The sequence below is a fragment of the Aulonocara stuartgranti genome (genome assembly GCF_965226115.1).
Source record: "Aulonocara stuartgranti genome assembly, chromosome: 16".
Classification (NCBI taxonomy): Eukaryota; Metazoa; Chordata; class Actinopteri; order Cichliformes; family Cichlidae; genus Aulonocara; species Aulonocara stuartgranti.
In genome coordinates this window covers 29,028,363-29,053,707 of record NC_138952.1, presented here as the reverse complement: position 1 = coordinate 29,053,707, position 25,345 = coordinate 29,028,363, and the positions used below count along the sequence as shown (strand labels likewise).

At 39.3% G+C, this 25,345-nt stretch overlaps 2 protein-coding genes across 3 annotated transcripts in view; both read left to right on the top strand.

Annotated features, from left to right (window-relative positions):
- Positions 1-1,797: 1,797 nt before the first annotated feature.
- med4 (mediator complex subunit 4) lies at positions 1,798-5,429 on the top strand. The gene is made up of 7 exons (XM_082508555.1): positions 1,798-1,987; positions 2,709-2,775; positions 3,372-3,542; positions 3,897-3,954; positions 4,060-4,146; positions 4,231-4,362; positions 4,741-5,429. Exons 1-7 carry the CDS (start codon positions 1,917-1,919, stop codon positions 4,911-4,913), a joined length of 759 nt encoding a protein of 252 aa, XP_082364681.1. The 5' UTR covers positions 1,798-1,916; the 3' UTR covers positions 4,914-5,429.
- Positions 5,430-6,769: 1,340 nt separating this feature from the next.
- Positions 6,770-25,345, top strand: part of sucla2 (succinate-CoA ligase ADP-forming subunit beta) — a 30,333-nt gene continuing 11,757 nt past the window's right edge. Inside the window, exons 1-6 of one of the 2 annotated variants that reach the window (XM_082508534.1) lie at positions 6,770-6,883; positions 9,779-9,974; positions 12,935-13,034; positions 14,364-14,526; positions 18,646-18,774; positions 24,046-24,184. In XM_082508534.1, the coding sequence (XP_082364660.1) occupies positions 6,800-6,883; positions 9,779-9,974; positions 12,935-13,034; positions 14,364-14,526; positions 18,646-18,774; positions 24,046-24,184 (811 nt within the window). In that variant the 5' untranslated portion in view covers positions 6,770-6,799. Of the gene's footprint in view, positions 6,884-9,778; positions 9,975-10,586; positions 10,993-12,934; positions 13,035-14,363; positions 14,527-18,645; positions 18,775-24,045; positions 24,185-25,345 lie in introns of those variants that run through there. The other variant, XM_082508535.1, reaches the window with a different exon arrangement.

The following is a 25,345-nucleotide window of genomic DNA, read 5'->3' as shown; positions in this document are numbered from 1 at the left end:
CATAACCAACCCATCAACACCAAAGAGTGGGGTGGGGGGGACAATCCGAGCTACGCACGCACACACACTGATTAATACGGTAAAAGTAAGGCAGGGGCGTCAAATACCCAGGGACCAGAATCAGTTGCCAAATACTCTCCAATCTGGCCCCTGGGACAACTTTTTAAACTGTATTTTCATAAGTTTTATGAGTTTTATTACTGATCAAAAAACTCCCCCGTGACCACTCACCTAAAGTAAATAAAGAATGAAAACACAAATGACACTTTTTTACTGTTGTTATTCAAATTCATCATTTTTGCAGTGGCCTTTAAAGGAAAAATACAAAAACAAAAATTCTTTCAACTAACAAAAATGTTCTGTTTTTATAAGTAAAAGACCATCTGTGCCATAAGCTAATGGAACTTTTTCTGTATTAATACATTTGGATGTAAATTTTATACAATTAACGTAATTAGTGGAAGTAATTTATGCATTTATTTCTTACGGTTTAAGCCCAAATAGTTGTGCTGAAAAACTTTAGTATTTCTCTGTAATGCAGAAAAACTGAGATGTATTGTGTTGTTAAACTTTTTTGCAATGACAGAAATGACAGTTAAGATCAAATCTGGCTTTATATTTACACAAGGAGTTTGATATCCCTGCCATAACATAAGAGAAAATAAGAAAATTAACATAACGACACGAACTTAAATTATGACTAAAAACTGGTAGTGTGTTAAAGAAATAACATTCAACATAAAAATCCAAAATTTAAATAATTTAATGGGCTTCAAGGAAATATACACATTTTTGATTTACAGAAAAAAACAGAAGAACTGTCAGTTTTACCTGATGAGCTATATAATGAATTCAGAATATATCTTATTTCTTTGATTCAAATATCTCAACAAACCACGTGAATAAAATTAGGCTGTAATGTGAGTTCTCATCTGCGAAAGACAATATCCAACCACGAAATACAGAATCACAGTACACAGCTTGCAAGAGAAAAACGTTTTATGTATTTTATCTTTTAATTACTGTGGCACTTTTCCCTTTTTGTATAAATGCTTGCATTACATAAACTTTTATGAAATTTTAAGCAGGTTTGCACTTATTTTGACGGTCCGGAAGTTTCTTCAGTTTCGGTTTGCGCTGTCTACGGCCTGACCGGGGGGAACAGCCTACATCTGGGAAACGGCTGTTTCCCCCTGGTCGGAGAATATGGGAACAAAATAAAATAAAGCTGTGTGAACACATTTATATACAGTGACAAAACAAAACAAAAGATTAATACAATTCTTTCTCGCCAGCTGGAATGTGTGATATACTAAAAAAAAAAAACACACACACACACAACAACAGTGAAAAAAGGATGCCAGAAGTACTGTACTCATTTTTATTTTCAAGCGCTTGAATCGTTACTTGAATATTTCCACTTTATTCCCCGTCATAATAATATATATATTATCAACCTTTCCAACTTAATGTACTCCTTATTTTTTTGGTGTTGCTTTTCGCTTGAATGAAGGTGAAATACGCTGATAATAGAAACAATATTTGATGCTCTTACTTGTGTAAATGAGAGGTAACCTGTAATTAAAAACATAGGTCTGATAAATAAGTGCAGTGCATTAAAACGTTAAAAAAAACAGGAGGAATTTATTTGGAGTAGATGAACTGAGTACAAATTATTGAGAATTATAGATTACATTATAGATATATAAATAAGGCACCATAAGTCTAGGTTAGAATATGACTGCCAATAATATTAATAACGCCAATAAATGCTACGGAAGTGAGAACAGGAGTCATATCTCTAGCATACCCTAGAGACCAAAACGCAAATTGCCCGAAAACAACAAAGACGACGAAGAAGAAGATTTTGGAACGTCATTTCCTGTCTTGCGCAAACCAGAGGAACGAAAGTAAACATGGCGGCGGCGGAGAAATCGACGAAGGAGAGACTGCTGTCTGTGCTGGATGATTTGGAGGTTTTATCCAGGTAAAATTAAACTTCGTGCGAGCGTTTTCTCGTGTCTCGTGTAAACTGTTTGGTAAGCTATCAGTATTTTATCTGTGAAGAGATAAAATACTCGGAGCCGTGAACTAGCACCCCCAGTTTGTGCTGATTACTAGCAGACATGCCGCTCATTGGCCGAGCCTACGGCTTTTCTGAAAGAAAGATAACGAGCTCTGGGATTTGAAACAACCTGAAACACTGTTCTAATTTTTCTGTTGGAAACTGTTAGCAGTTAGAAGACTCCATTTTATAAAACAAGGTTGTTGAAGAGTTTGTAGGTACTACACTCTACGGCTAATAGTCATTTTCAAAAGGAAATATGTCTGTGAAGGTTCTCATTCATCCAGGTCATCGTAGTCTAAGGAGCTTGGAAAGAAAAGGGTCTGGACTTCTTTGAGACTGGGACTCTCCACTATTGGACCCTTAGAACTGAAGAAGCTTCTCGGATGAGAGGTGAAACGTCTTCAAGCAACTCAAAGAAGTCCAGGCGCTTTTCTTTCCAAGCTCCTTAGACTTTCAAAAGGAAACTACCACAAGAATGGCCAAAATGACTAATCAGAGAAACAAAGCGAACATAGGCGTACAGAAAACGATCATCAGTATGAGCTTTAAAAAGTAAATAAATATATAAACATAGAAATTTGATTTGTTGGATTGAAATGTGGTTTTTGACCATTTTTAATTGTGTGTGTGTTCATTTCAGGGAGCTGATAGAGATGCTGGCATTGTCCAGGAGTCAGAAAATGCCTCAACCTGGAGAGGACACGCAGGTAACACCCCACTCAGCCTTTAGTCGACACACGGAGATTTAAACAAACTAATGACCATCACAGTGGCTGTCAGACCATGCGTAGTCCTAGGGTTAGTGGTGATCAAAGGCCTTCTAGAAGCAAGTCTCACTATGTGGCAGCTATTCTAAAATGTCTCCAGCTATATATTTGGTCAGTGTTGTGAAACACTGTCCAGTTTGATACTTGTCTGCCACTCGGTGTCTGTATTTTTCCAGTTTCTGGTACTTGATCTTCAAGTTCTTTGTGGATTTGCACAGTCTTTTGTTTTTTGCTGTTTTAAAGTTTTGGTGAGACATGATCACTGATACAGGATCACTGTTTCTTTAAGGACAAACCTGTGCTTAATTGCTAAGCATAATTTTTTTTTTAAATTTAAGCATTTAATTTTAATGCTGTCACATTTGAAGATATCTAGTTCCTTCCAACTGATTTTCTGTCGTCCATAAATCTTTCATAGCTTTTGAACCTTTTATTGTGTTAGACATGAGTGATTTTAGTTAGTTACACTAACCTGTATGAAGCCTATGAAATAGGAAATCTTTGATAACAGAATGTGTTGATGCTTTATCCATAAGATCCTGGAGCTGTTGGTGCAGAGGGACAAGGAGTTTCAGGAGCTGATGGAGGTGGCCCAGCAGCAGGGGAAGGTTCACCAGGAAATGCAACTGCTGGAGAAGGAGGTGGAGAAGAGAGATAGTGACATCCAGCAGCTCCAGAAACAACTGAAGGAAGCAGAACACATCCTGGTGGGTTTGGCTTGTCTCTTGTTGTATTTTTTTTTTTATCCAGAGCAGGGCAGCGCTGACAGATTGAAATAAATGCTCAAATGTTTTAAGTATGCTGGTGTAGCTGATACTGTGCTCTTACAGCAGAGGTGTTCAGGGTTATAGTGTTGCTATTGTAATGTAAAGGGGCCTATGATTCTCTTCTTTTTCTGATATACCGTGTTACAGATGTTCATATTAAACATGGCCAAGGTTTAAAATAATGAGGCCAGCATACGAATAGTCATAATAAACAGAAACTACATCTTCTTTAAATTCTAATATCATGTGAGAAGTGATAAAGAGGATTGATATATTTCTGTGTATCTGTTTCAGGCCACTGCTGTTTACCAGGCAAAAGAGAAACTGAAATCCATCGAAAGAGCCAGGAAAGGTGAGGGAACACTCCCGACACGTTCTGGTGAAAGCTTTGTTTGATGGCTGGTTTTCTCTTTGATGGCTTGCCCATAAATTGACACTGTTTACATGTTCTCTGCAGGAAGCATCTCATCAGAAGAAATCATCAAGTATGCTCACAGAATCAGTGCCAGTAACGCTGTGTGTGCTCCTCTCAACTGGGTGCCAGGTATGTGCCAGGCTCTCTGTATCTCACACTGGGTGTTGGTAAAAGTTCATGTTCAGCTTCATTCACTGTTGTCATACTTGACAGGTGATCCACGCAGACCGTACCCTACCGACCTGGAAATGCGTAGCGGGATGCTTGGTCACATGGCCAACCTGTCCACCAATGGTGTGAACGGTCATCTGCCAGGAGACGCGTTAGCTGCTGGGAGGTTACCAGGTAAGTTCAGCTGAGCACTTAAAGGAAGGAGTACCCATGCCTCCTGGCAAAGAGATTTTAGATGAGGTCAGAGGTTTGTTACGGTGATTTCAAAATGTATCATTTATCAATTTATCATTATCCATCCTTATCCATCCTTTAAAAAGTTAAAGGATGGATCCATTATTTTTCTTTTTATCAAGTATAAACACTGAACACAGGTTTTATTTGTTGCCATTCAGACTGCATCTACATCAAGCTCTGTAACATAAGAAACTTGGCAAAAAGTACCAGCTTTCAGATACTATATAAGGGAGCTGAGAGAGAGGCTGAGATAAGTAGTGTCAGTCAGTGTTTGGCGTTTCACAGAATAATCACTTTTCTCTCGTGTCACCTCAGACGTCCTGACGCCTCATTACCCGTGGCAGTCGTCTGATGTCTCAGTGGGGATGCTGCCCCCTCACCACGGCAATGACTTTGGCCTGGAGCCTCCGGGTCACAACAAGGAGAATGAAGATGATGTAGAGGCCATGTCCACAGATTCCTCCAGCAGCAGTAGTGACTCCGACTAAAAGTGTGTCTCAGAGTCAAGAAATGCTGAGACGTGTGTGTGTGTGCGCGCGTGTGTCTGTTTGCTCGACTTAAAGCTCACCAGCGAGCAACATCTGAGCAGGCATCTTCAGCTTCAGTCATTTATTGTGCCTTTGAGAAATTGATTTTTTAAAATGTACCCTTTTTGAATATTAGTGAGTTTATGGTGTTAGTAGGTGGATTATGTTCCCTTTGGACAGAACCAGGCTAACTGGCGTTATTATACAGTTCAGTGAAACTACTGTATAAACTAGAACTAGCAAAAATGAAGAACGTGTCATTCTGGACTCCTACATGAAAGAAGACAGACCAAAGAATATCCTTCAGAAAACAAAGACAATAATTTGCCTTCTTTTGCTCTTTGGTGACACCGTGTGTGTGAGAGACTTGATGTCTAATTTTAGTTGGTCACGGTCAGAATGTTTGCAGTGTAGTATAAGTTGTGTAAATATGCCTGTAAATACTCAGTCTTGTAAATAAATACTTTTTGAATACAATTTTTTTTCTACTCTTTTTGTGTCTGGATTTGTGGATTTGTTGTTTTGTTATTCATGTTTAGGAACACCAACTTTCAAATGTTCCTGAACAGCATTAGATGGAAGCAGATACAGTCAGAGGTCATCTCATCCATTACGATTCAGTACATTTCATGGTGCAAGGTGTTTGCTGTATGTTTTTATTTATCAAATCTTTGAAAATCTGAACTGACACGTGCTGGAACACTATTTCTCACTGGAAGTGGAAGTAGAACATAATGCAAAAGAGCAATAAGTACATCAGGGCCATCTTGCATTTGACATCACTTTTTTGAGTGGAAAGATAAGGAGATAATAGAGATACAAGCCAGAAATTAGCACTGGGTAGAAAAGGTTTAATTTCTTGTTGCATACAAGTGGAACTAATGTCAGAGTGCAACATGATGCCTACATGTTGTTGTTGTTTTTAAAATGAGCCATGAGATATGACTTCATTTATTCATTTACAAGTTTATACTTGACACTAAGAATTGTATTTATTTAGGTTAAAGGGCGGAAGGAGTCTTTATTTACAGTATGTTGAGGCAATGATAGTGCTGCCTTCAGGAGCTCACTGTAAAACACTATGTTATTGTATACTATGGTTAAAGATTGAAATAAAGATTTGTTTTTGCAGTATGCTATTAAAATTATGTGATGTAGCCTATTTGAGTTTTTGCAGTGTTATGAAAAGGGGAAATAGGCATGAAGTGGATATTTAAAACAAATACATTTAGCTACTTTTTAAATGCTCATTTTTATTCTTTAAAGTAAGTACGCATATTTTCAGATATTTGAACACACACCAGCAGTATACTACCCTAACCCTGAGTCCTTCATCCTAAGCATTGTACAATGGTAGTAATAGGGCCAGATTAATAATAACAAATTGTGTTCATTTTCAGATTTTGGTTGAAAATTTGACATTACATTTGAAAAACTATTTTGAGGGGGAAAAGGCAAAATGTGGAGATTGCACATTGTGTTTATGGTTAAAAATAAACAATTTACTTGTAACATAAATCAATTCTGAAGTACGATTTTACTAGTTCATCTACGCAAGGCACTTTGTAGAGGGCTTTAATCTCTACATTTCGACTTTATTCTCAAAATACTAATTCCTAGTTTTTACAAAAATAGTGTATATATGTGTGTGTGTGTGTGTGTGTGTGTGTGTGTGTGTGTGTGTGTGTGTGTATGTTTATACGTATGTATTTTCTTTTTTTATTTGGCCATAACATTCCTTTCATGGGACTGAACGTTCCGACAGCATTTGAAATTACCAGAGGGGAGGGCGTCTTTGGAATCGCACTACGCGTGCGCGTTCAATCCACTTTGCTGTAGAGGGAGACATGGCGACGTCCCTGATTTGCGGCCGTTTGACGGCTAGCCTGAGAACTTCAGGGGCTAGAAACACTATTAGCTCCGCTTGTAAGGTAAGTGTGTATCCACAACGGAAGACAACGTTTGGGCTTTCGTGGAATGTGTCTGTTATGGCACCACACCTTCCCCGAGGGTTAAAAGTTCTACGAATCTGACAGGGTCAAATTTGACATTAGCACAACTCGATTGAGTTTCCGTTATTTTGGCTAACACGCTAACTAGCACATAGTTAGCACGGCCGGCTGTCAAATCTGCAGATTAAGCAGTAAACGGCCAAAGAATCACTGTGCCCTTAGTCTTTTCTGTAGCCGTACACTTCGTGTGGCTGTGAACGGCATTCTTGGTGGAGGATATGCTCAGTGAAGCTCAGTGACCTCCACCGGCAGCTGCTACAGCTTCCATCCCAGCGATTCCTCCCCCATGACATCTGTCCCGCTGGGTCTTCTTGGGAAGTTATCTGGCCAAATCCGCTCAGGCTCGGAAGCATAAACAGCTTTCACTGCAGAGATACGCTGTAAATATACAACGGGGGGGGGAACAGCAAGATAAAATGACGGAAGAGATCTAACCGGGAAGAGCGCGCAATTCAACCGGGAGTCCATTACACCAGGGCCCCCATAAGATAGAGCCTGACCAGCAAAACTCTGAATACTCTACACTGAGCAGAATTACGTTATTTATGTCGTATTGGTGGGAGGCTTTGGGTCTCGACATTCCAGCCTAAACATTGCTGCAGACACCTGACACCACAGGACAAACTCAGTGGTCTCATGGCTGTGCTCTGGCAGTCCGGAGCTGTTTTGGAAGCATGAAGAGGACCCACACAGTACAAAACAGCTGGTTTTAGTGTTTTGTCTTATCGGTGGTAAACGTATCAGCATTCTTAACAGAAGTCTTTGTGACATCTTAGGTGAAAGTTTGAAATGCTTGTAAAACTTATTTTGACACATTCTGTTCAGATAACATCAGCAAAGCTTTACATTTGTTTTACTAAAAAGGTATCTGCAGGTTGTTGAAGCTCTCTAAAAGCACTGCATTCAGTTCTTTTGTCCAAAACTCGGAATACGCCATTTAGTGACACAATATTAGCATTTTTTCAGCTAAAAAATTTATAGGATACTGGTTTGAAAGATGGTTGAAAGGTGTAATATAGATCAACGAAAAAGACCGGTGATCTTTAAATTGTTTCATTCTTTTTAGGCTACCTGTCAGGACTCCGTTTGCCTACATTTGTATTCATCAATAGGAATTTTTGAGTTATCCATCTGGAAATGTGATATAATGTATATTTTAATTGCAGTATTGTTCTGGGTTTTCATTTTGGATGGTGTAACAGTGAAATAATACATGTGTTACACTTTATGTGGTTGCAAGAGGGACTTTAAAAGTCTTACTTGAGTAGCCAACAAAAAGTCTTCAGTTGCTCCCTTTTTTTCTGTTCATTATAATCTTGATAGTGTGTGCACACCTATTAGAGTTAATAATGTCTGTTTACACACACTTTTGCTTGTGATATAATTTTATATAGTGTGTAAAGGTAACAGAACAAAATAATGTTTGACTAATTGTCTGGTATCTGAAACCTCAAAAACCGCGACAGGTTTAGTTCTTCTTGTTCTGTTTTAGCTAAACACTTACTTCAGTCACAGGTACGCCATACTGGTACCAGGGGGGGGGGCCTTTTGGCCTTCAGAACTGCTTTAATTGTCTGTGGCACAGATTTAACAAGTGGCTGGAAACATTCCTTAGAGATTTTAGTCCATATTGACATGGAGCATCACACAGATGCAGATTTGTCAGCTGCACATTCATGGTGTGAGTCTCTTGTTCCATCACATCCTAACGGTACTCTGTTGGAATGAGATCTGGTGACCGTGGAGGCCATTTGAGTACAGTGAGAGCTTTTAAATGGTGATCAGTTTGTACTTAAGGCCCCAGAATGTTCCAAGAAAATATTCCCAACACTATTATACCACCTCATTAGCCTCAGCTATTGAAACAAGGCAGGATGGAGCCTGTTACGGTTAGCTTTGATGCTATCATCTGAATATCACAGCAAAAATCCAGAATCATCATTCTGTTGACTGCTTTCGGTGAGCTTCACTTCCTGTTCTTATCTGACAGGAGTGGCACCTGGTGTGAGTTTCTGCTGCTTTAGTCTGAGTGGTTATTGGAGCTACTGTTGCCTTCTTGTTAGCTCAAAGCAGCTGACCATTCTCCTATCACCTCTGACATCAACAAGGCATTTTTACCCAGAGAACCACCACTCACTGGATGTTTTCTTTTTTCAGTAAACCCTAGAGTGCAGATCAGCAGTTTCTGGTACTCAGACAAAGCCTGTCTGGCAGCAGCAACCACTCCACTGTCACAGTTACTTAAATCGCTTTGTGTCTCTGGTGTGATACTGAGTTTGAACTTTAACAGGTTGTCTTGACCATGCCTATTTGCCTAAATGCTGATTAGATATTTGTGTTAATAAGTAAATATGTGAAGCAGGTGTGCCTAATAAAGCAGCCAGTCGTCTTCTTTTTTTTTTTTTTTTTTGACCAAAAATGAAAGGTTGGATTTTTCTTTTGGTCCACTGATTTAGTTGAGGAAATAAACGTGATTGTCTAATGCCCAGCTGATATGCTTTGAGTAACACTTTGTTTCACATCCTTGCTGAAGTTTCCAGTGTTGCTTTTGTGGTCCTACGGACTGTGAACGATTCTCTCTTCCTCAAAGGATGGTTATGTTTTGTGTTGTAGGAATTTTATCTCGTGGGTTTAGTGTCTGCGATTTTCACATGTTGCTCTAGCAATATTGAGCAAAAGACAACACAATGATGTGTCTGCTTGTTTTGAGTTAAAAGAGATTGTTTATTTGTAGGTTAGATTGACATTTGAAGATGGTAGATGTACTGGTTTTAAGTTCATTGCTTCCTGTGCTTGTTCTTTCTGTCCCTTCAGGTTCTTGGTGGTTCTTCAGGTCTGTTTGGCGGCCATGTGTCCCAGCCCCAGCCCCCTCACGTGCAGCAGCAGCAGAGGAACCTCTCACTACATGAGTACATGAGCATCGGCCTGCTGAAAGAGGCCGGCATCTCTGTGCCGGCCGGCATGGTGGCTAACTCCTCAGAGGAGGCGTACGCTGTGGCCAAGCAGATTGGTAAGGCTGAACAAGTCGTTAACAAGCAAGTTCACTTTCACTGTCCTTTACTAAAGGACAAAAAAAACAAAAACTGTTATTTAGAACAGTTTAAGTGATTTTTAAAGACAATGTCCAACCTCAGTCAAGATGCACAGCTTCACACTTTAATGGATAAAGAGGCACTGACATTTGAAGATGTTGTATATGCATTTAATTACAGAAGCCTTTAGAAACCCAGCAGGCTAAACTTCAAATGCTTTGATTGTGAACTGACTGTGGCAATATTAACGTTTTAAATAAATCATAATACAACCTTGTCTGTAAGAAGCCAAATTACATTAGTACTGTTTCTATTCCAAACAATCTCATATTGTATAAGCCATCACTTTCACAAACTTGACTTAAGTACAGAAGTCTTAAATTTAGAGTCGCTGTAGTTAAACTCTGTTCTGTCAAACTTCAGTCTGGAGACCTTTGAATTTAGCTACCATGTTAAATGCAGTGGGCTTTAGTAGTGTTATGAATGTTTTATCTGTTAATGGTCCACCACCAAGCCACTGTTGTGGATTTACTAGTGGTGATTTTCTTTGGTTGGTCTTATATGAGCAAGAAGAGGACTTTAGAGCTATGTTTGAAATGAAAAACTTTAAAGATGCCGGTGTTAAACATTTTGACCCCATTGCTCTGCATTAGACTTGAAAGCATTTAAAGAGATGGAATGAAAGTTTTGACTTTAACCACGCTATTACTCTCTGACAAACCCAGTGGCTTGACTATCCATTTATGCTGCTAACTCTTTCATCACCCCTCTGGACCTGAATGCCACTTGGAGGCTTTTCTAACATTGTTTGTGTGTGTGTATGCGTGCGTGCGCGCGTGTAAGAGTGAGACAGACCGAGAAAGACTCTCGCACACCCAGTCTATACATAGCCATCTCCTGCTTCAGTGGTATCAGTTGACACTCAGCGTGCACAATTCTTGGATAGAAAGAAGATGCACCTGTTGGAATCAATACACACCCTGTTTCTTGTTCATTGTAAGTAACATGAAAGGAGCTGCATGCCATGTTTTTTTTTCTCCTCATATGTTACTCCTACTTTGCCTGTGTGTGAAGTTATATTCCTCTATCAGTAAGGAGACATGTGATATGATAAGACTTATTTAGCTAAGCTGGTCCTCTACTGCTTTTTTTTGGGGGGGGGCATATACAGTATGTTGCAAAAGTTTTTAGCCACCCCTAATTTCTTTATTTTGCTAGGAAAATGGGAAGCGTTTGCAGTTATTTATTGACACATGTTCAATCATACATGGAAATACAGTATATAAGCCAAAAAGAAGAAGCTTGAAAGTCAAAATTTGGTATAAAGACCTTTATTCTTCAGCACAGCTTGAACTCTCTTAGGAAGATTGCTTGTCATGTGTTTCAGTAGTCTTCAGGAATTGTTCTCCAGGTTTGTCGAAGGACATTCAAAACTCTTCTTTGCATGTTTTCTGACATTTTTTTTCTGTTCTCTGACAAGATGATCCCACACTGATTCAGTAATTTTAAGGTCTGTGCTCTTGGGAGGCCACTGTCTGTTTGTTCATACAGGCATGCTTTCACTGGATTGGCAGTGTGTTTGTGGTCATTGTCATGCTGATAATGAAGCTATTGATAGTCAGATGTTTTCCAGATGTTAATTTGCAGTGGATCAAAATCTGATGGTACTTTTTCATGATTCCACCAATTTGACAAGATCTCCTGCGTCCCTGGATGAAATTCAGCTCCAAAACATGACGAACGAAGCCTCCACTATGTTCTATAGATGGCTGTAGACATTCACTGTTGTATTTTTTCCCCTGTATATATTAATGATGATTTGAACCAAATATGTAAAATCTGGACTGATCTCTCCATAAGACCTGCTGCCGCTGATTTTCAGTACAGCTTTTGTCTGATTTTGCTGTATATGTTCTTTAAGAATGACTCCTTGACAGCTACCCCTTTGACTGAGACCATTTCTGAGGAGGCTTGCACGCCCACATTTGTGAATGTACTAACTCAAGAATAAGACGATGTAAAATTTTTATACGATAGGTGTATCTGCTAGGAGGCTGAGTGGTTCCACTGGCTGCTGCCACGTCTTCTTTTGTCCTCCACTTTTCTAATTTCATCAAAATCTTTAAGAAATTTTACAGACTGCTCTAAAGAGCTTGTTTGAGACAGAGGATGAACTGTGATAGGGTGTGGCCAAGGCCAAGTATAAGATAAAAGGAAATGATTAAACTGAGCTACGCCCCCCCCCCCCAGTCCCAGAATGAAACTGTGTATTGATGAAAATGAACAAAAGTACTAATTAATGGAATAAAACTGAAACATGCTGTGTGCTACAGCATGCCATGCTGTTCTTAAAGAAGTTAAAGCTAAATGTGTATATAATTTACTATTATCATGAGACATTAGCACAGTTAGTGATAAGTTGCCACCTAGATTTGAAGAAAACTGGTTCAAAAGCCAAACTTGTGAACAAACCTTCAAATAAAACTCAACTATGACCCAGAGCTTTGTGTCACTGCATATTTTTGAAACGGTCAAGGGTGCGTTAGTTGCCAACTGGAGTCCTTCCTCTCACTTTTAAACTCAGCCATTATTGCAAAAGCCTCATGGTGTCTTGTAAGCCTTTGGCCATATTGTTTATGCGTGACAGGAGAATAAGATCAAATTAGTCCATCTAAATGTTGCGTCACTACAGAAAGAATACAAATGGAGGTCTGTTTCTGTTAATATCAAAATTGAAGTAGAGCAGTGATTGGTACATTTATGTATAAAGCAGCGCAAACACATTTGAAATATGTGAGTGTAAATATTAACAGAAAACCAGGATATTTTTTTACTTGATATTAACAATGTACAAACTTCATTTCTGGCCGGTCTGTCATGTAACTGATTAGTTACTATGACATTTAGTGCATTTAATATCACTGTGTGTGTGTGTTAGGTTCCAAGGACCTTGTGGTGAAAGCTCAGGTTCTGGCTGGCGGCAGAGGAAAAGGGACGTTTGAAGGTGGACTAAAGGGAGGAGTGAGGATCGTCTACTCGTAAGTAACCCACCCTTTATAATTAAACAAAATAAGTCGTTACTGGCAACAAATCGGCTAAATTACGATTGTCTATATGTAAACACATCTTAGATAAAATCCTGTCCTCACTTACGCGTGTACCAAAGAGTATGTTTTGCTGCTTCACAGTAAAACCCATGTTTAAGATTATTAACATGAAACAGGATCAGCAGGAAATGTTTGTGTTGGCCATGGGAGTGGAAAGATTGTAGGAGAGATAACGGTAAATAACGATCACCCTAGCTCCTCATCATGTTGTGGCACAGAAAGGAGGAGAGGAGAACACATACATGAAGAGGGAGGTGGAAGACACCAGGGAGTTCAGCTCCTTCTGTATGAAGAAACAGTGCTGTGTTTAGAGACCTTAATGATGTTTGACCATGTTTACATGCTAATCAATTTAACCTACCCTACCTTGAGTAGTGAATATGCAGTCATTTGAAGAATGTTTTCCCACGACTCTATGCACTTCTGTGAAAAACAGCCTGCGATTCGATAGCTTATAAAAAGATCTTTAGCAACAATAACGTAAAAAACTTGAAGTCATCACAACTGTGCTATCATGAACTTTGACATGCTAGCTACGGTCTGTAGGGTCTGACATGTAGCTCCTGTGTTTTTTGTAGTTTCTTAGCATTGCTAAGTCTGCACTTGCTGAGGATTTTCTGGGCTGTTTCCACTGCTGGAAAATTGTGAGGGGTCTTTCTCATGCCTACAGATTGTAGAGCTGATTGAATATCTGAGCTGCTGTAGTCATCAAAGTGCTTCATTAATTTTTATTTAGCACAGCTGACTGCTGTGTAATTGGAAAATGCTGCCTACTTGGCAAAGTGTCTCCAGTATGGCAGCAACAAACTGCAGTAATACTGAAAAATGGATGAAAATGAACTCCAGACTTCATCTGAAGAACAAAATAATTAATTGGACTATTCATTTCCTCTTAATGAGTTTGACAAGCCTGTTCTATTGTCTGTTTTCAGAAGTTACTGCACAGACTTTGCATACTGTTGTTTAGAGGACAAAGGCTGTAAAGAGTGGAAATTAACTTTTTCTGCACCGTACAATACACGGAGCAGATTACACTTACAACCTTGGTAACTGTGTCCATCCTCATTCTCCTGCTTACTGACTAGCTCAGGAAAGTAGTGCTGACAGATATGATTTAAATGTTAATAAACTCAAGTATCTGTTTAATAATTTTAGTTTGTATTGTCCTTACAGGTTTTTATCTATTTGTTTCATAAGTTTTCTAATTAACTTGTTATGCATTAAAAAGTTTTCAATTTCCTGTCTTCTCCTCATCTCCAGGCCAGAGGAAGCCCGAGACATTTCATCTCAGATGATTGGTCGAAAGCTGTACACCAAGCAGACCGGGGAGGCGGGTCGTATCTGCAACCAGGTGTTCATCTGCGAGCGCAGGTACCCACGCAGAGAATACTACTTTGCCATCACCATGGAGAGGTCCTTTCAGGTGAGGGAACACAGGCGCACCCACAAGAAGCCAAATGATGTGTTTGCTCAGCTGAGAACGATGCTTTCACGGGAAATGAATTTCCTTAAAAAAAAAAACAACAAAGGTGGAAAAGTTCAAAAGGAGTGCTCTTAATGCCCATTTCTTTGTGTTTTGTAAATCATGCATTAACCTTTCAAACAAACCTTTAGAGGAGATGATAAATTTTTTATGTTGAATGGTGTTCAGGCTTTGCTCCTCCCCTAAATGGTCCCAAAAAATCACAGATTTAGTGTTACTAATAACCCATCAGTCTCTGTGTAGAGCCCTGAGCCCTGGCTGAACGACTTGACACGAGCTGTCAGGCGCGACTGCCATCGAACTGAGCGCAAGTGGAAAAAGGACAAACTACAAGTGTCATTCCAGATGCTGAAGGACTGTTGGCGTCAATATCAAAGAACTGTAAAAGATGCCAAAAGAAAACACTTATCTGACATTATTTTGTCAAACTGCCACAACCCGCGTGTTTTATTTAAAACTATTAACTCTGTTCTTAATGCACCGTATACTGACTGTATTGAGCCCTCATCAGAAGCCTGTCAAAATTTTTTACACTTTTTTATTGAGAAGGTCTCCTCCACAAGGGATCAGATCTCTCCTTGTGGTCATGACCTCTCACTCTCTGTTTCCTGCTCTGCTGTCTTTGACAGGTTTGAGCCTGTGACTCTGTCCTTTTTAAAGGAGACTGTTGGTCATCTTAAGCCTGCAGGGTCTCCAAATGATGCTGTCCCTCCTCGACTTTTAAAAGAGGTGTTACCTACAGTTGGTCCTTTGGTTCTTGAGCTGGTAAACCATAGTCTGATGTCAGGTATTGTCCCTAAAGATTTTAAACATGCAGTAGTCAAACCCCTGATTAAAAAACCTGCTCTTGATCCTACGGTTCTTGCAAATTACAGGCCTATCTCCAAACTACCTTTTCTTTCCAAAATTCTTGAAAAGGTAGTTTACAGCCAAATAATGGCCTTCCTGGAAAAGCAAAATGTTTTAGAGGTTTTCCAATCTGGTTTTAAACCCTTTCATAGCACTGAATCAGCCCTTTTAAAAGTTTTTAATGACATATTTTTAGCGACTGATGCTGGGGACTGTGTTGTTCTTGTGCTTTTAGATTTGACAGCTGCGTTTGATACCGTGGATCATGCCATTTTATTCTCTCGTTTGGAGCACTGGGTGGGCATTAGGGGCACAGCACTGGAGTGGTTCAGGTCCTACTTGACGGGGCGAACTTTTTGTGTCAGCCTTGGTGACTATGTGTCGTCCTCCGCTCCCCTCTTGTGTGGTGTCCCACAGGGCTCAGTTCTAGGCCCCCTCCTCTTCTCTTTATATCTGCTTCCTCTTGGTTCTGTACTGAGAAAGCACGGCATTGCTTTCCACTTTTATGCTGATGACTGTCAGATCTATGTCCCTCTAAAGAAAAAAGGCAGATACCTTACACAGCCATTACTTCAGTGTCTCGATGACATTAAGACTTGGATGTCTGTTAACTTTTTAAAATTCAATGATAAAAAGACAGAGGTGATGGTTTTTGGTAGCTCCACTGAGACCCCCAATGTGTATGTAGATTCCCTGGCACAGTATGTTAAGCCAACTGTCACAAACCTGGGGGTCAAAGTGGACTGTGATCTGAAGTTTGATAATCAAATTAAGGCAGTGGTAAAATCTAGCTTCTTTCACCTCAGGCAGCTGGCAAAAATAAAGCCAATTCTTTCACGGCAGCACTTTGAGACAGTGATCCACGCCTTTGTTAGCACTCGGCTGGATTACTGTAATGCACTTTATATTGGGCTCAGTGCATTATATATTAGTCATCTACAGAGGGTGCAAAATGCTGCAGCTCGTCTTTTAACAGGCACTCGAAAGTTTGAGCACATTTCCCCTGTTTTAGCTTCACTTCACTGGCTGCCCATTTCTTTTAGGATTCATTTTAAAATTCTTTTATTTACTTTTAAAGCTCTCCATGGCCTAGCTCCATCTTATCTCTCTGAGCTGCTACAGCCTTATACACCCACCCGCTCTCTCAGGTCAGCTGATCAGCTGCTCCTGAAGATACCCAGGACTGGGCGTAAACTTAGAGGAGATCGTGCTTTTGCTGTAGCAGCTCCAAAACTGTGGAACGAGCTTCCTTTAGAGATTAGACAGGCCAGTTCTTTATCTGTTTTTATCTGTTCTTGAAAACCCACCTCTTTACCCTGGCCTTTGACACCACGTGAGATGTTGGTTTTTTATTTTAGTTGTTTTTAGGTGATTCGATGCTGTTTTATCTTGTTTTTGTTTTAACATAGGGCTGTTTTTAATTTTATGTTTTATGTGTTTTATTTATTTATTTCGCTGTTTTTTGTTATTCTATTGTTTTAACTTATTTTCTGTACAGCACTTTGTTCCTGTGCTGGGTATTTTAAAGTGCTTTATAAATAAAATTGGATTGGATTTGTTAGAGGTGATTAGTATTAGTCTAAGTGTTAGGGAAGGTACACTTACACTACAGTAATCTCATGATGTTTTTGCGTGGCATTGAATGAGCTCTAGATCATTTTAGTTGAGCTGTTGACAGTCTGCAAGCCTAGTGTGAAAAGCTCAAGCTGCTGCTGTTTGTTTACTTAAACACATTAAACACATTACTCATTCATTTAAATTAAGATCTGTATCATAAGAAAAGTCAGCTCTGAAAAAATTAGAGGCAATTTATAAACTACAAAAATTAGATGTGAAATTAAAGATTTAGATGAGATTAACTGTTGTTTTTGTAATGTAACTGTACATCGCACCTCCCCTCCACATCTTTTCATTCAGATGACTAAATTAAGCAAAGCACACACAGATTCATCTGTCAGTGCTTAAATGCATCTTGACTCATCTTCATTGAACTCATAAAAAAACAAAGTTGTGATTCAGTTAACAGATTTTGTCCACTAGATGGCAGCACAATACTGAAGATAAAGTCAGTGTTTTTACATGTGTTAAGAATTTTAACACTTTCACTGGATCTTTTTCAGGGTTCAGTGAGTCTGTATGCTTGACTGGATGTTCAGGTTTTTATTCATAATTAGGCAAAGCTGCTAACATTTGAGTCGATTGTGTCTATAACTTGATTATAGATCATGAACTATGCGGTGAGCAAGAATTTTATGTGTTTAAAACGTTTTCACACTGTTGTATATAGTATATAAAATTCTTATTGTAATGTATTCCACATGTTCTTACTGTATGGAGAAAGGGATAAAGATGCTGCTCACCACAGAAATTCCTTCTTAGTATTTTGCCGTCATCACAGCAGAAATAAGGAGGTCTCAGCTCAGGAGTCTTTGGAACAAAACCTTGTATTAAACAGGGTTTGTGATCTGAGGAGCCTCCTTAGGATGTGCAGTCATGAAGACTTGTGTGGATAACCTTTTTATTTTTTTCTCTCTATGCAGCTGTGTTTATGAAGCTGCTGCAAGCAATCAGCGCGCTCAGTGATTAGCCTATTGACAATCAGATGAATGTGAAATTAATAAGTATTTTCATATTTTATAAACTATTTAGTGTTGCTTTTCTAACAACAATGAAAATTACTTACTCCGGTCTGAGAGTTTCTTCTTTTTCCTGTTTTACACGACTTTAAATAGAAAATCTGAGGGTTTGAGAAAATAATCTGAAGATAAATGACATGATTATAAAATTGTTTATTGTTGTCTTTTGCATTTTATTATGAGGACGGTGATTTTACTGTGCAGGCACAGACTACTTTGTTGCTTTTGTTATGAGAGGTTTGAAGACATTGGAATTTTTTTTTTTTTTTTTTTTCATGGCAATAGCATCTTTTAGTTTTTACACAGAAAAATAGGAAGTCTGAAGGATGTGGCTTCAGATTTGATTTAAATTACAGGAAGAGCAGCCAGGTCAGTAAAAAACAGAAGGTAATTTTGATTGTAATTATTGGGAGAGGATAGTCAAAACCTCCTTGCATAAAATCACTCTTATTAAATCACCCGTTTTCTTTGTAAAGGTGTCTATCCGGGGCTTAGGTTTCACAGATTTCGAAACAAAAATGTTGCAGTAACTCTAAGATTTTAAATCCCCATCCCTCCCACTTGTGTCCCACAGGGCCCTGTGCTGATTGGCAGCTCACAGGGTGGCGTGAACATCGAAGATGTTGCAGCGGAAAATCCAGATGCCATTGTGAAGGAACCCATCGACATCGTGGAGGGTATTAAGATGGAGCAGGCTGTCAAGGTGCGATCAATGGTAGATGTAATAAGTCACGAAACAGACTTGAGGTGCACCCACTTTGTAGTTTGGGCTGCAGGAAGACTTGGAGGAAGAGAAAGGGGAGTGTGTTTGTGTGCGTTCATGCTAGGGGTGGGTTTTTATAATCGATTCATCGATTAAAATCGATTCTGGCTTGGATAACGTAAAATCGATTCATTAAAATCCTGAATCGATTTTTTAATATAAATTTATTTTGTCCGAAATGCCAGAATCTCTGGTGACATCTCACAAAATTTCAAGAACCACCAAACAGTAAATGAGAGCAGGTACAGGGATTCTGCACATAGACTTAAACACACAGCGCGACCCGCGGATCAGAATCAGTTAGATGTCGCCTTTCTCACAGTCGGGGCTGAAAGCCGACAGCTCGCTGATCCGGGTCCGCGCTTTGTGTTCACGCCCTTTATGCGCTGATTCTAAAGCTGTTAGTTTGATCTCTCTCCAAACAATATTGACCGAATCAGCAGCAAAAGAAGATCCAAACGCTTCACATAAACATCGTCATGAATTCTTTTACTGTTTTGCTTCCATTGCGATGCGCAGCTCTCTCTCTCTCCCTCTCTCCCCCCCTCTCTCTCGAACAGTTTCCCTTTCTTCATTATTCGCTTGCTTGTTACACAAGTCTACCGTTGTTTACAGCGCTGTCGGCCGCTGTTTTTTCCCCTTTTACATTCTTCCGAAAAGAAAACCTCATTTCTGCTGTTCAATACTGAACAAATTGAAACTTTTTAAAATTATTCAAAATGCAAAATGCTTAGCCATGTCTCTAATAAAACCGCTGTAACGTCAGAGGTAATGTTGATTAATTAATGGTTTTCTTTCGTTTTTGATGTACTGCAGAATATTTTTATAAAATCCCAGGCCAGGAAAATCACCTACATGTTTTTCTGTGTTTTATCTTCAGCTACTTTGACACAAAGGCATCTGCTGTGATGCTCACACCTTGGATAAAGTCTTGCGAGTGTCAGCTTCCTTTTTATAGATACAAAAATATGTAAATGTCCTGATCTGAATTATATCTCTGACTGTCAAAATTTCCCAGATTTAAATCGAATCGAATCGAATTAAATCGAATCGTGGATCGAATCGATTCGGGACCTTGTGAATCGGAATTGAATCGATTCTAGAAATCAGTGACGATACCCAGCCCTAGTTCATGCTGCAGTGAGTGCCAAAATGTCTAAATCAGAAGGGGCTCTTTGCTGTTTAAAGAAGGTTAACTCTTATCTAAACAAGGTCATTGGTTGGAGAAATTGTTGCATTCTTCTTAGCGTGTTTTTGCACCTATTTTTGATATAATTAAGGTTTTTCGAATTTTTAGTTTGTTATCCGTTAATGACAAATTTCCGCCCATCATCCCAAATTTTCCTCTGAGCCTAAGTTATAATCATTTTCCAGGGCTTATAGAAAACAACTGATATTTTTTCATGTTTACAGTATGAAATTGGTGCCTGGTTTAGAATAATCATACTTTTTTTTATTTTTCAGTCTGATGTTTGCCTTTAAAATAATCTGTTAGAGGGAAAAAAAACCCTTATCCTGTTTTAGATGATGTGCCAAGCAAGATAAATAATGCTCCATGTTGTGCTTTATTTACAAAGATGACTCTACAAACATTCAGCTGGAGCTTTTTACAGAATCAGATTTTCACATGAGATGTACAAACAATAACGGCGATGAAGAAAGAAATGTTATCAGTTAATTTTAAAATAGTCTCAATAAGACACTGGCTCTAGTCCTTATGAAGGAGTAAGCTTGTTTTTTAAGGACAACAGGTTGTGTAGGTAGGGTTGGGTATTCCTGCGGTGCATCAGGATAATATCCCCAGTGTTTCACTTTTGTCAAATTACAGCCTTATTCCAAAATAGATTACATTCATTTTCTACCTCAGAATTCTATTCACAATACCCTATAATGACAAAGTGAAAAACATTTTCTTGCAATTCTTGCAAGTTTATTAATAATATAACATGTACAGAATTTTTCACAGTCTTTGCTGTGACACACAAAATTGAGCTCAGGTGCATTTCCCTCGGGATGAATAAAGTATTCTGATTCTGACTATGTTTCCACTGATCGCCTGTTGGGTGTTTGTACAACATTACTAGAGTCCACCTGTGGTAAATTCTGTTGACTGGACGTTGTTTGGAAAAGCACACAGCTGTCTATATAAGGTCCGACAGCTAAAGGTGCATATCAGAGCACAAACCAAGGAATTGTCTGTAGACCTCTGAGACAGGATTGTATTGAGGTACAGATCTGAGGAAGGGTGCAGAAAACAGCATTGAAGGTCCCAGTGAGCACAGCGGCCTCCATCATCTGTAAGTGGAAGAAGCACCAGGACTCTTCCTAGAGCTGGCCGCCTGACTAATCTGAGCCATCAGGGTAGATGGGCCTTAGTCAGGGAGCTGACCAATAACCTGATGGTTTCTCTAACAAAGCTCCAGCATTTTTCTGTGAAGCGAGGAGAACCTTCCAGAAGGACAGTCATTTCTGAGGACTACACCAATCAGTGCTGCATGGTAGAGTGGCCAGACAGAAGCCACTCCTCAGTAAAAGCCACATGACAGCCCCCCTGGAGTTTGCCAAAAGTCACCTGAAAGATTCAGACCACGAGAAGCAAAATCGTCTGGTCTGAGGAAACAAAGATCAAACGCTCATCACTGCCCATCACCTGGCCAATACCATCCCTACAGTGACGCATGGTGGTGACAGCATCATGCTGGGATGTTTTTCAGCAGCAGGAACTGAGAGATTAGTCAAAGTCGAGGGAAAGATGAATGTAGCAATGTACAGACACATCCAGCGCTCAGCTCTGCGACAAGGTTCATCTTCCAACAGGACAATGACCCTAAGCACACAGACAAGATAACAAAGGAGTGGCATCAGGAGCACTCTGTGAATATCCTCAAGTGGCCCAGCCAGAACCCAGAGTTGAACCCAATTCAACATCTTGGAGAGATCTGAAAAGGGCTGCCAACCAACGCTCTGCATAAAGTCTGATAGAGCCTGAGACGTTCTGCAAAGAAGCAGATCATATTAAAAAAAAGCGCACACACACACACACACACACACACACACACACACACACACAAATGACTTGAGGCTGTAATTGTGTCATTATGTTTGTTTCATCATCACTATTGCTGTCATTATGGGCCAATGTGGAAGAAGTGAAGCGCTGCAAATACTTTCTGATGCACTGTGGTCTACCTTTTGTCAACAAGATGATGCTGCAGTGTTTGTAATGTAGCTGCTGTACTTTACAGCTACTTGAGCAGCTACTTGTGAGAGAGTGAGAATGTTCCTGCTACATGTACCGAACAAGTAAAAAGCACTAGGGGGAAAATTCAGCACTCTTGAGCTGAGCGCTCAGGTGTGTTCACTCAATCACACTTGGATCATGAACTCCATTAACTGTAGTTTATTTCCAGATCACCTGAACAAACTCAAAACATTACAGCTTTCACAAAACTATCATGTTTAATAATCATTATCACGGCATCTGCACGTTGCAAAAGCTTCTTCTTGACCGATCTTAAAAAAAATGCGCTTAACACAGAAACATGATCTTAATAATAATTTCAATTTAAAAAAAAAAAAAAAAAACTACAAAGATGAAGTGATCGCCCTGTAGCCATGACACGTTATGTCTGCTTGTTTCCTGACATAAATCAACTTGGAATTCATAATTACAGAAGGCTTCATCAGGTTCTCCCTCTGTTTCTTCTTACATCAGCAGGAGTGCTTTCACAGTTGCAAGCTGTATCTGGACGGCTCTTGTTGGGTTTTCTCACGGAAGCTGCCATCAGTCTTTTACCACTGTAAATATGTACTGCTCAAAATAAAATGAAGGGAACACTTGATCATCGCAGTCTTACACCAAGTCGGTTAAACCTCTGGACATCAGTCTGTCCAGTTAGGATGCACAACAGGACAGACCCAGTGTCACCTGCTTTGGTATAAATGAAAGTAACAATGGCTTCTTCCCCTCAGAAACATTAAGCACTGATTCTAGACTTGAGTTCTCTAAAAGCAAAGTTAGAGGAATTGTAGTAATAAGAAAATCATTCAAACAGAACACAGTTCATGAAGAAATTATTCTAATCACCTTTAAAAGAAACATGAATTTCGTTATTTTTCTATCAGCTGACTTTCAGAAGCTAATGCTGGAGTTCTTTCTTGTTTTTGGTGGACTTGATTTATTTTGTTTACAGATGTACTCATTTCTCCACCCTGTCTCACTTCTGACTGTCTTTCTTTTCCTTTCCACTTTATTCCTGTTCCCCTGTTGCTGCACATCTCTTTGGCTCTGAATATTGAATATGTTGGTTGTCATAGTGAAAGCAGAGACTCAATATATTTGACAGAGAGAAGAGGTGTTGATTGCAGGGCTCTCAAACTAGATGGAGCGGCATTGATATTCCTTCGCTGCATTTATTTTTGTCCGCCAAGACCACATTTTTCAAACAACGTGATGTTCTTACAGACCCAGCAGGCTTTCCGTGCTTCTAATGAGACCTGTCGAAGCTACTGTTTCTGTTTGAAATTTCACTTTTGTCTTAATGTCGACAGGATTAAGCTCTGTGGGAGCAGTGAATGAGACAAAGTGCTACATATGTGACCAAGAAAACCAAAACAATGAGCTGAAAGATGTTAAAGATATCAGGACAGTTAGAGGAGATGCTTAAATCAAGCTATAATTCTTATGCCATTGTTGATAATGATCAGAACTCCCTTTCTCTCAGTGTACAGAAGTTTTACTACACATTTAATTCCCGACAAATCTTAATGTAAGTAAACCACACAAGCTCAGTGTTTCTATGTGATAAAGAAACGCTGCAGTGGTAAGTAAATCTGTCAGCAAGACTTTTTCGGCAATGACCTACCAGAACTTTTTCTGTAGCTGTACACTTTAATTTAAGCTGCTTCGTAGTTATAAAACAGAAGATATTTGATCATTCAAAAAAATATGAAAATACTGAAAGTTTTTCTTTCTAATTACTTAATTACTTTGTAGCGAATGCTGTGAACCTAAAAGTATAAAATTCCTCCTTCACATTCTCCAAAGCCGGAGTACAGTCTTTTCTCAAGCCGATTTTGGCCCCTGGGCTTTATGTTTGACCCCCTGATCGCGGCTATAAACATGTATTCTTTGGGCATTTCTCTGCCATTTGTTTGAAAATAGCTCGCTGCTGATTTTTTTTTTTTTTGACAAAGTACATCTGTCTGCAGGTTGCTCAGAAGATGGGCTTCCCTCCAGCGTTGATGAATGAGGCAGCTGAGACCATGGTCAAACTGTACAATCTGTTCATTAAGTATGACGCGTCAATGGTCGAGATCAATCCCATGGTGGAAGACTCCTCTGGCATTGGTAGGCGCACACACATGCACCTGTCTGTTTCTGTCCTTGTAGGGTGGTGCTGGGTCTTGTCTAGCCTTTTCCCCTAACCTAACCCAGCTGTTTGGAGTGATGTATAGCCTGATCATGTGGGCAAACAAATGTGTTTACAGTTGTTTTGAGCACATTTTAAGCTTTCAGTAGCAGGAAACTGTTAAAATCCATCAGAGATGCAACCTGAGTTAGAACAGACTAATCTTTCCCTTCTGAGTCATAATATCACTGTTCCACTCTCTATCACACACATTCTGTCTCATTGAATTTTTAACCATGTGGTCTGGAGAACAAAAAAGAAAACATCCTCTTTGAACACAGAGATGAAGTCAGAGTCACTGTTAGGTTAGGAAATACAGCTTGAAAAAGGAATATAATGGCATTATTTTATGGTATTTTAATAAATGTAAAAACTAGGGGTGCAACGATACACAAAATTCACGGTTCGGTTCGATACTTTGGTGTCAAGGTTCGATATTTTTTCGATACAAAAAAAAATGTTCATGCATTTTTAATTTGTCATTTATTAAAATTATAAATATATATTTTAACTCAAAAGTACAGTTTTTAAATTTAACCCTAACCCTTGTGCGCGTTTTTTATTTTGACAGCGAATACGCACCTGCGGACCACTTATGTGCAGCCCTGGTTATTTAGCTCATCATATTGCAGCCACAGAAATTCTTTTGTCCATGAAACCATAAAGCTGCACTTTCTTTTTGCCTTATAGTCTGATTTGTCATAACTTCTCCGTTTTGTGGTAAGCTTTTCTTTGGCTGTCACTTCTTCACCCTGACCTGTCTTATTTGGCTCAGCAGAACTGAAATGCTTTTACACACGCACTCACATAAGCTCAGCGATTCTCTGCGCGATCAACCTCTCACATGTTTAAGCTTGCTGCGGGAGATTTCACTTGTCATGTTTGCATAGTAAGCTAACGATTAATAAGACGATGTCAGAGGAATTGGTGCACAAATTATCATCACTCACAGATCAGTGCTGTCGCTCTCTATACACAGTTCGCACGATTGCAAAGTGAAAGCAAAAAACAAGCGCAAATTCAAACGCGACTTCAATATGTCACATATTGACAGTGGCTCACCGATGCCAATGACATAATTACCCAGCTACATTTCTGAA

What these genes read in the sequence shown, in the direction of transcription:
- med4 (XM_082508555.1), top strand. Translation starts at nt 1,917, where the DNA reads ATGGCGGCGGCGGAGAAATCGACGAAGGAGAGACTGCTGTCTGTGCTG. An exon ending in AGGAAGCAGAACACATCCTG is followed by an intron (nt 3,543 to 3,896) that starts GTGGGTTTGGCT and finishes TATCTGTTTCAG; the next exon opens with GCCACTGCTGTTTACCAGGC. An exon ending in TCCTCTCAACTGGGTGCCAG is followed by an intron (nt 4,147 to 4,230) that starts GTATGTGCCAGG and finishes CATACTTGACAG; the next exon opens with GTGATCCACGCAGACCGTAC.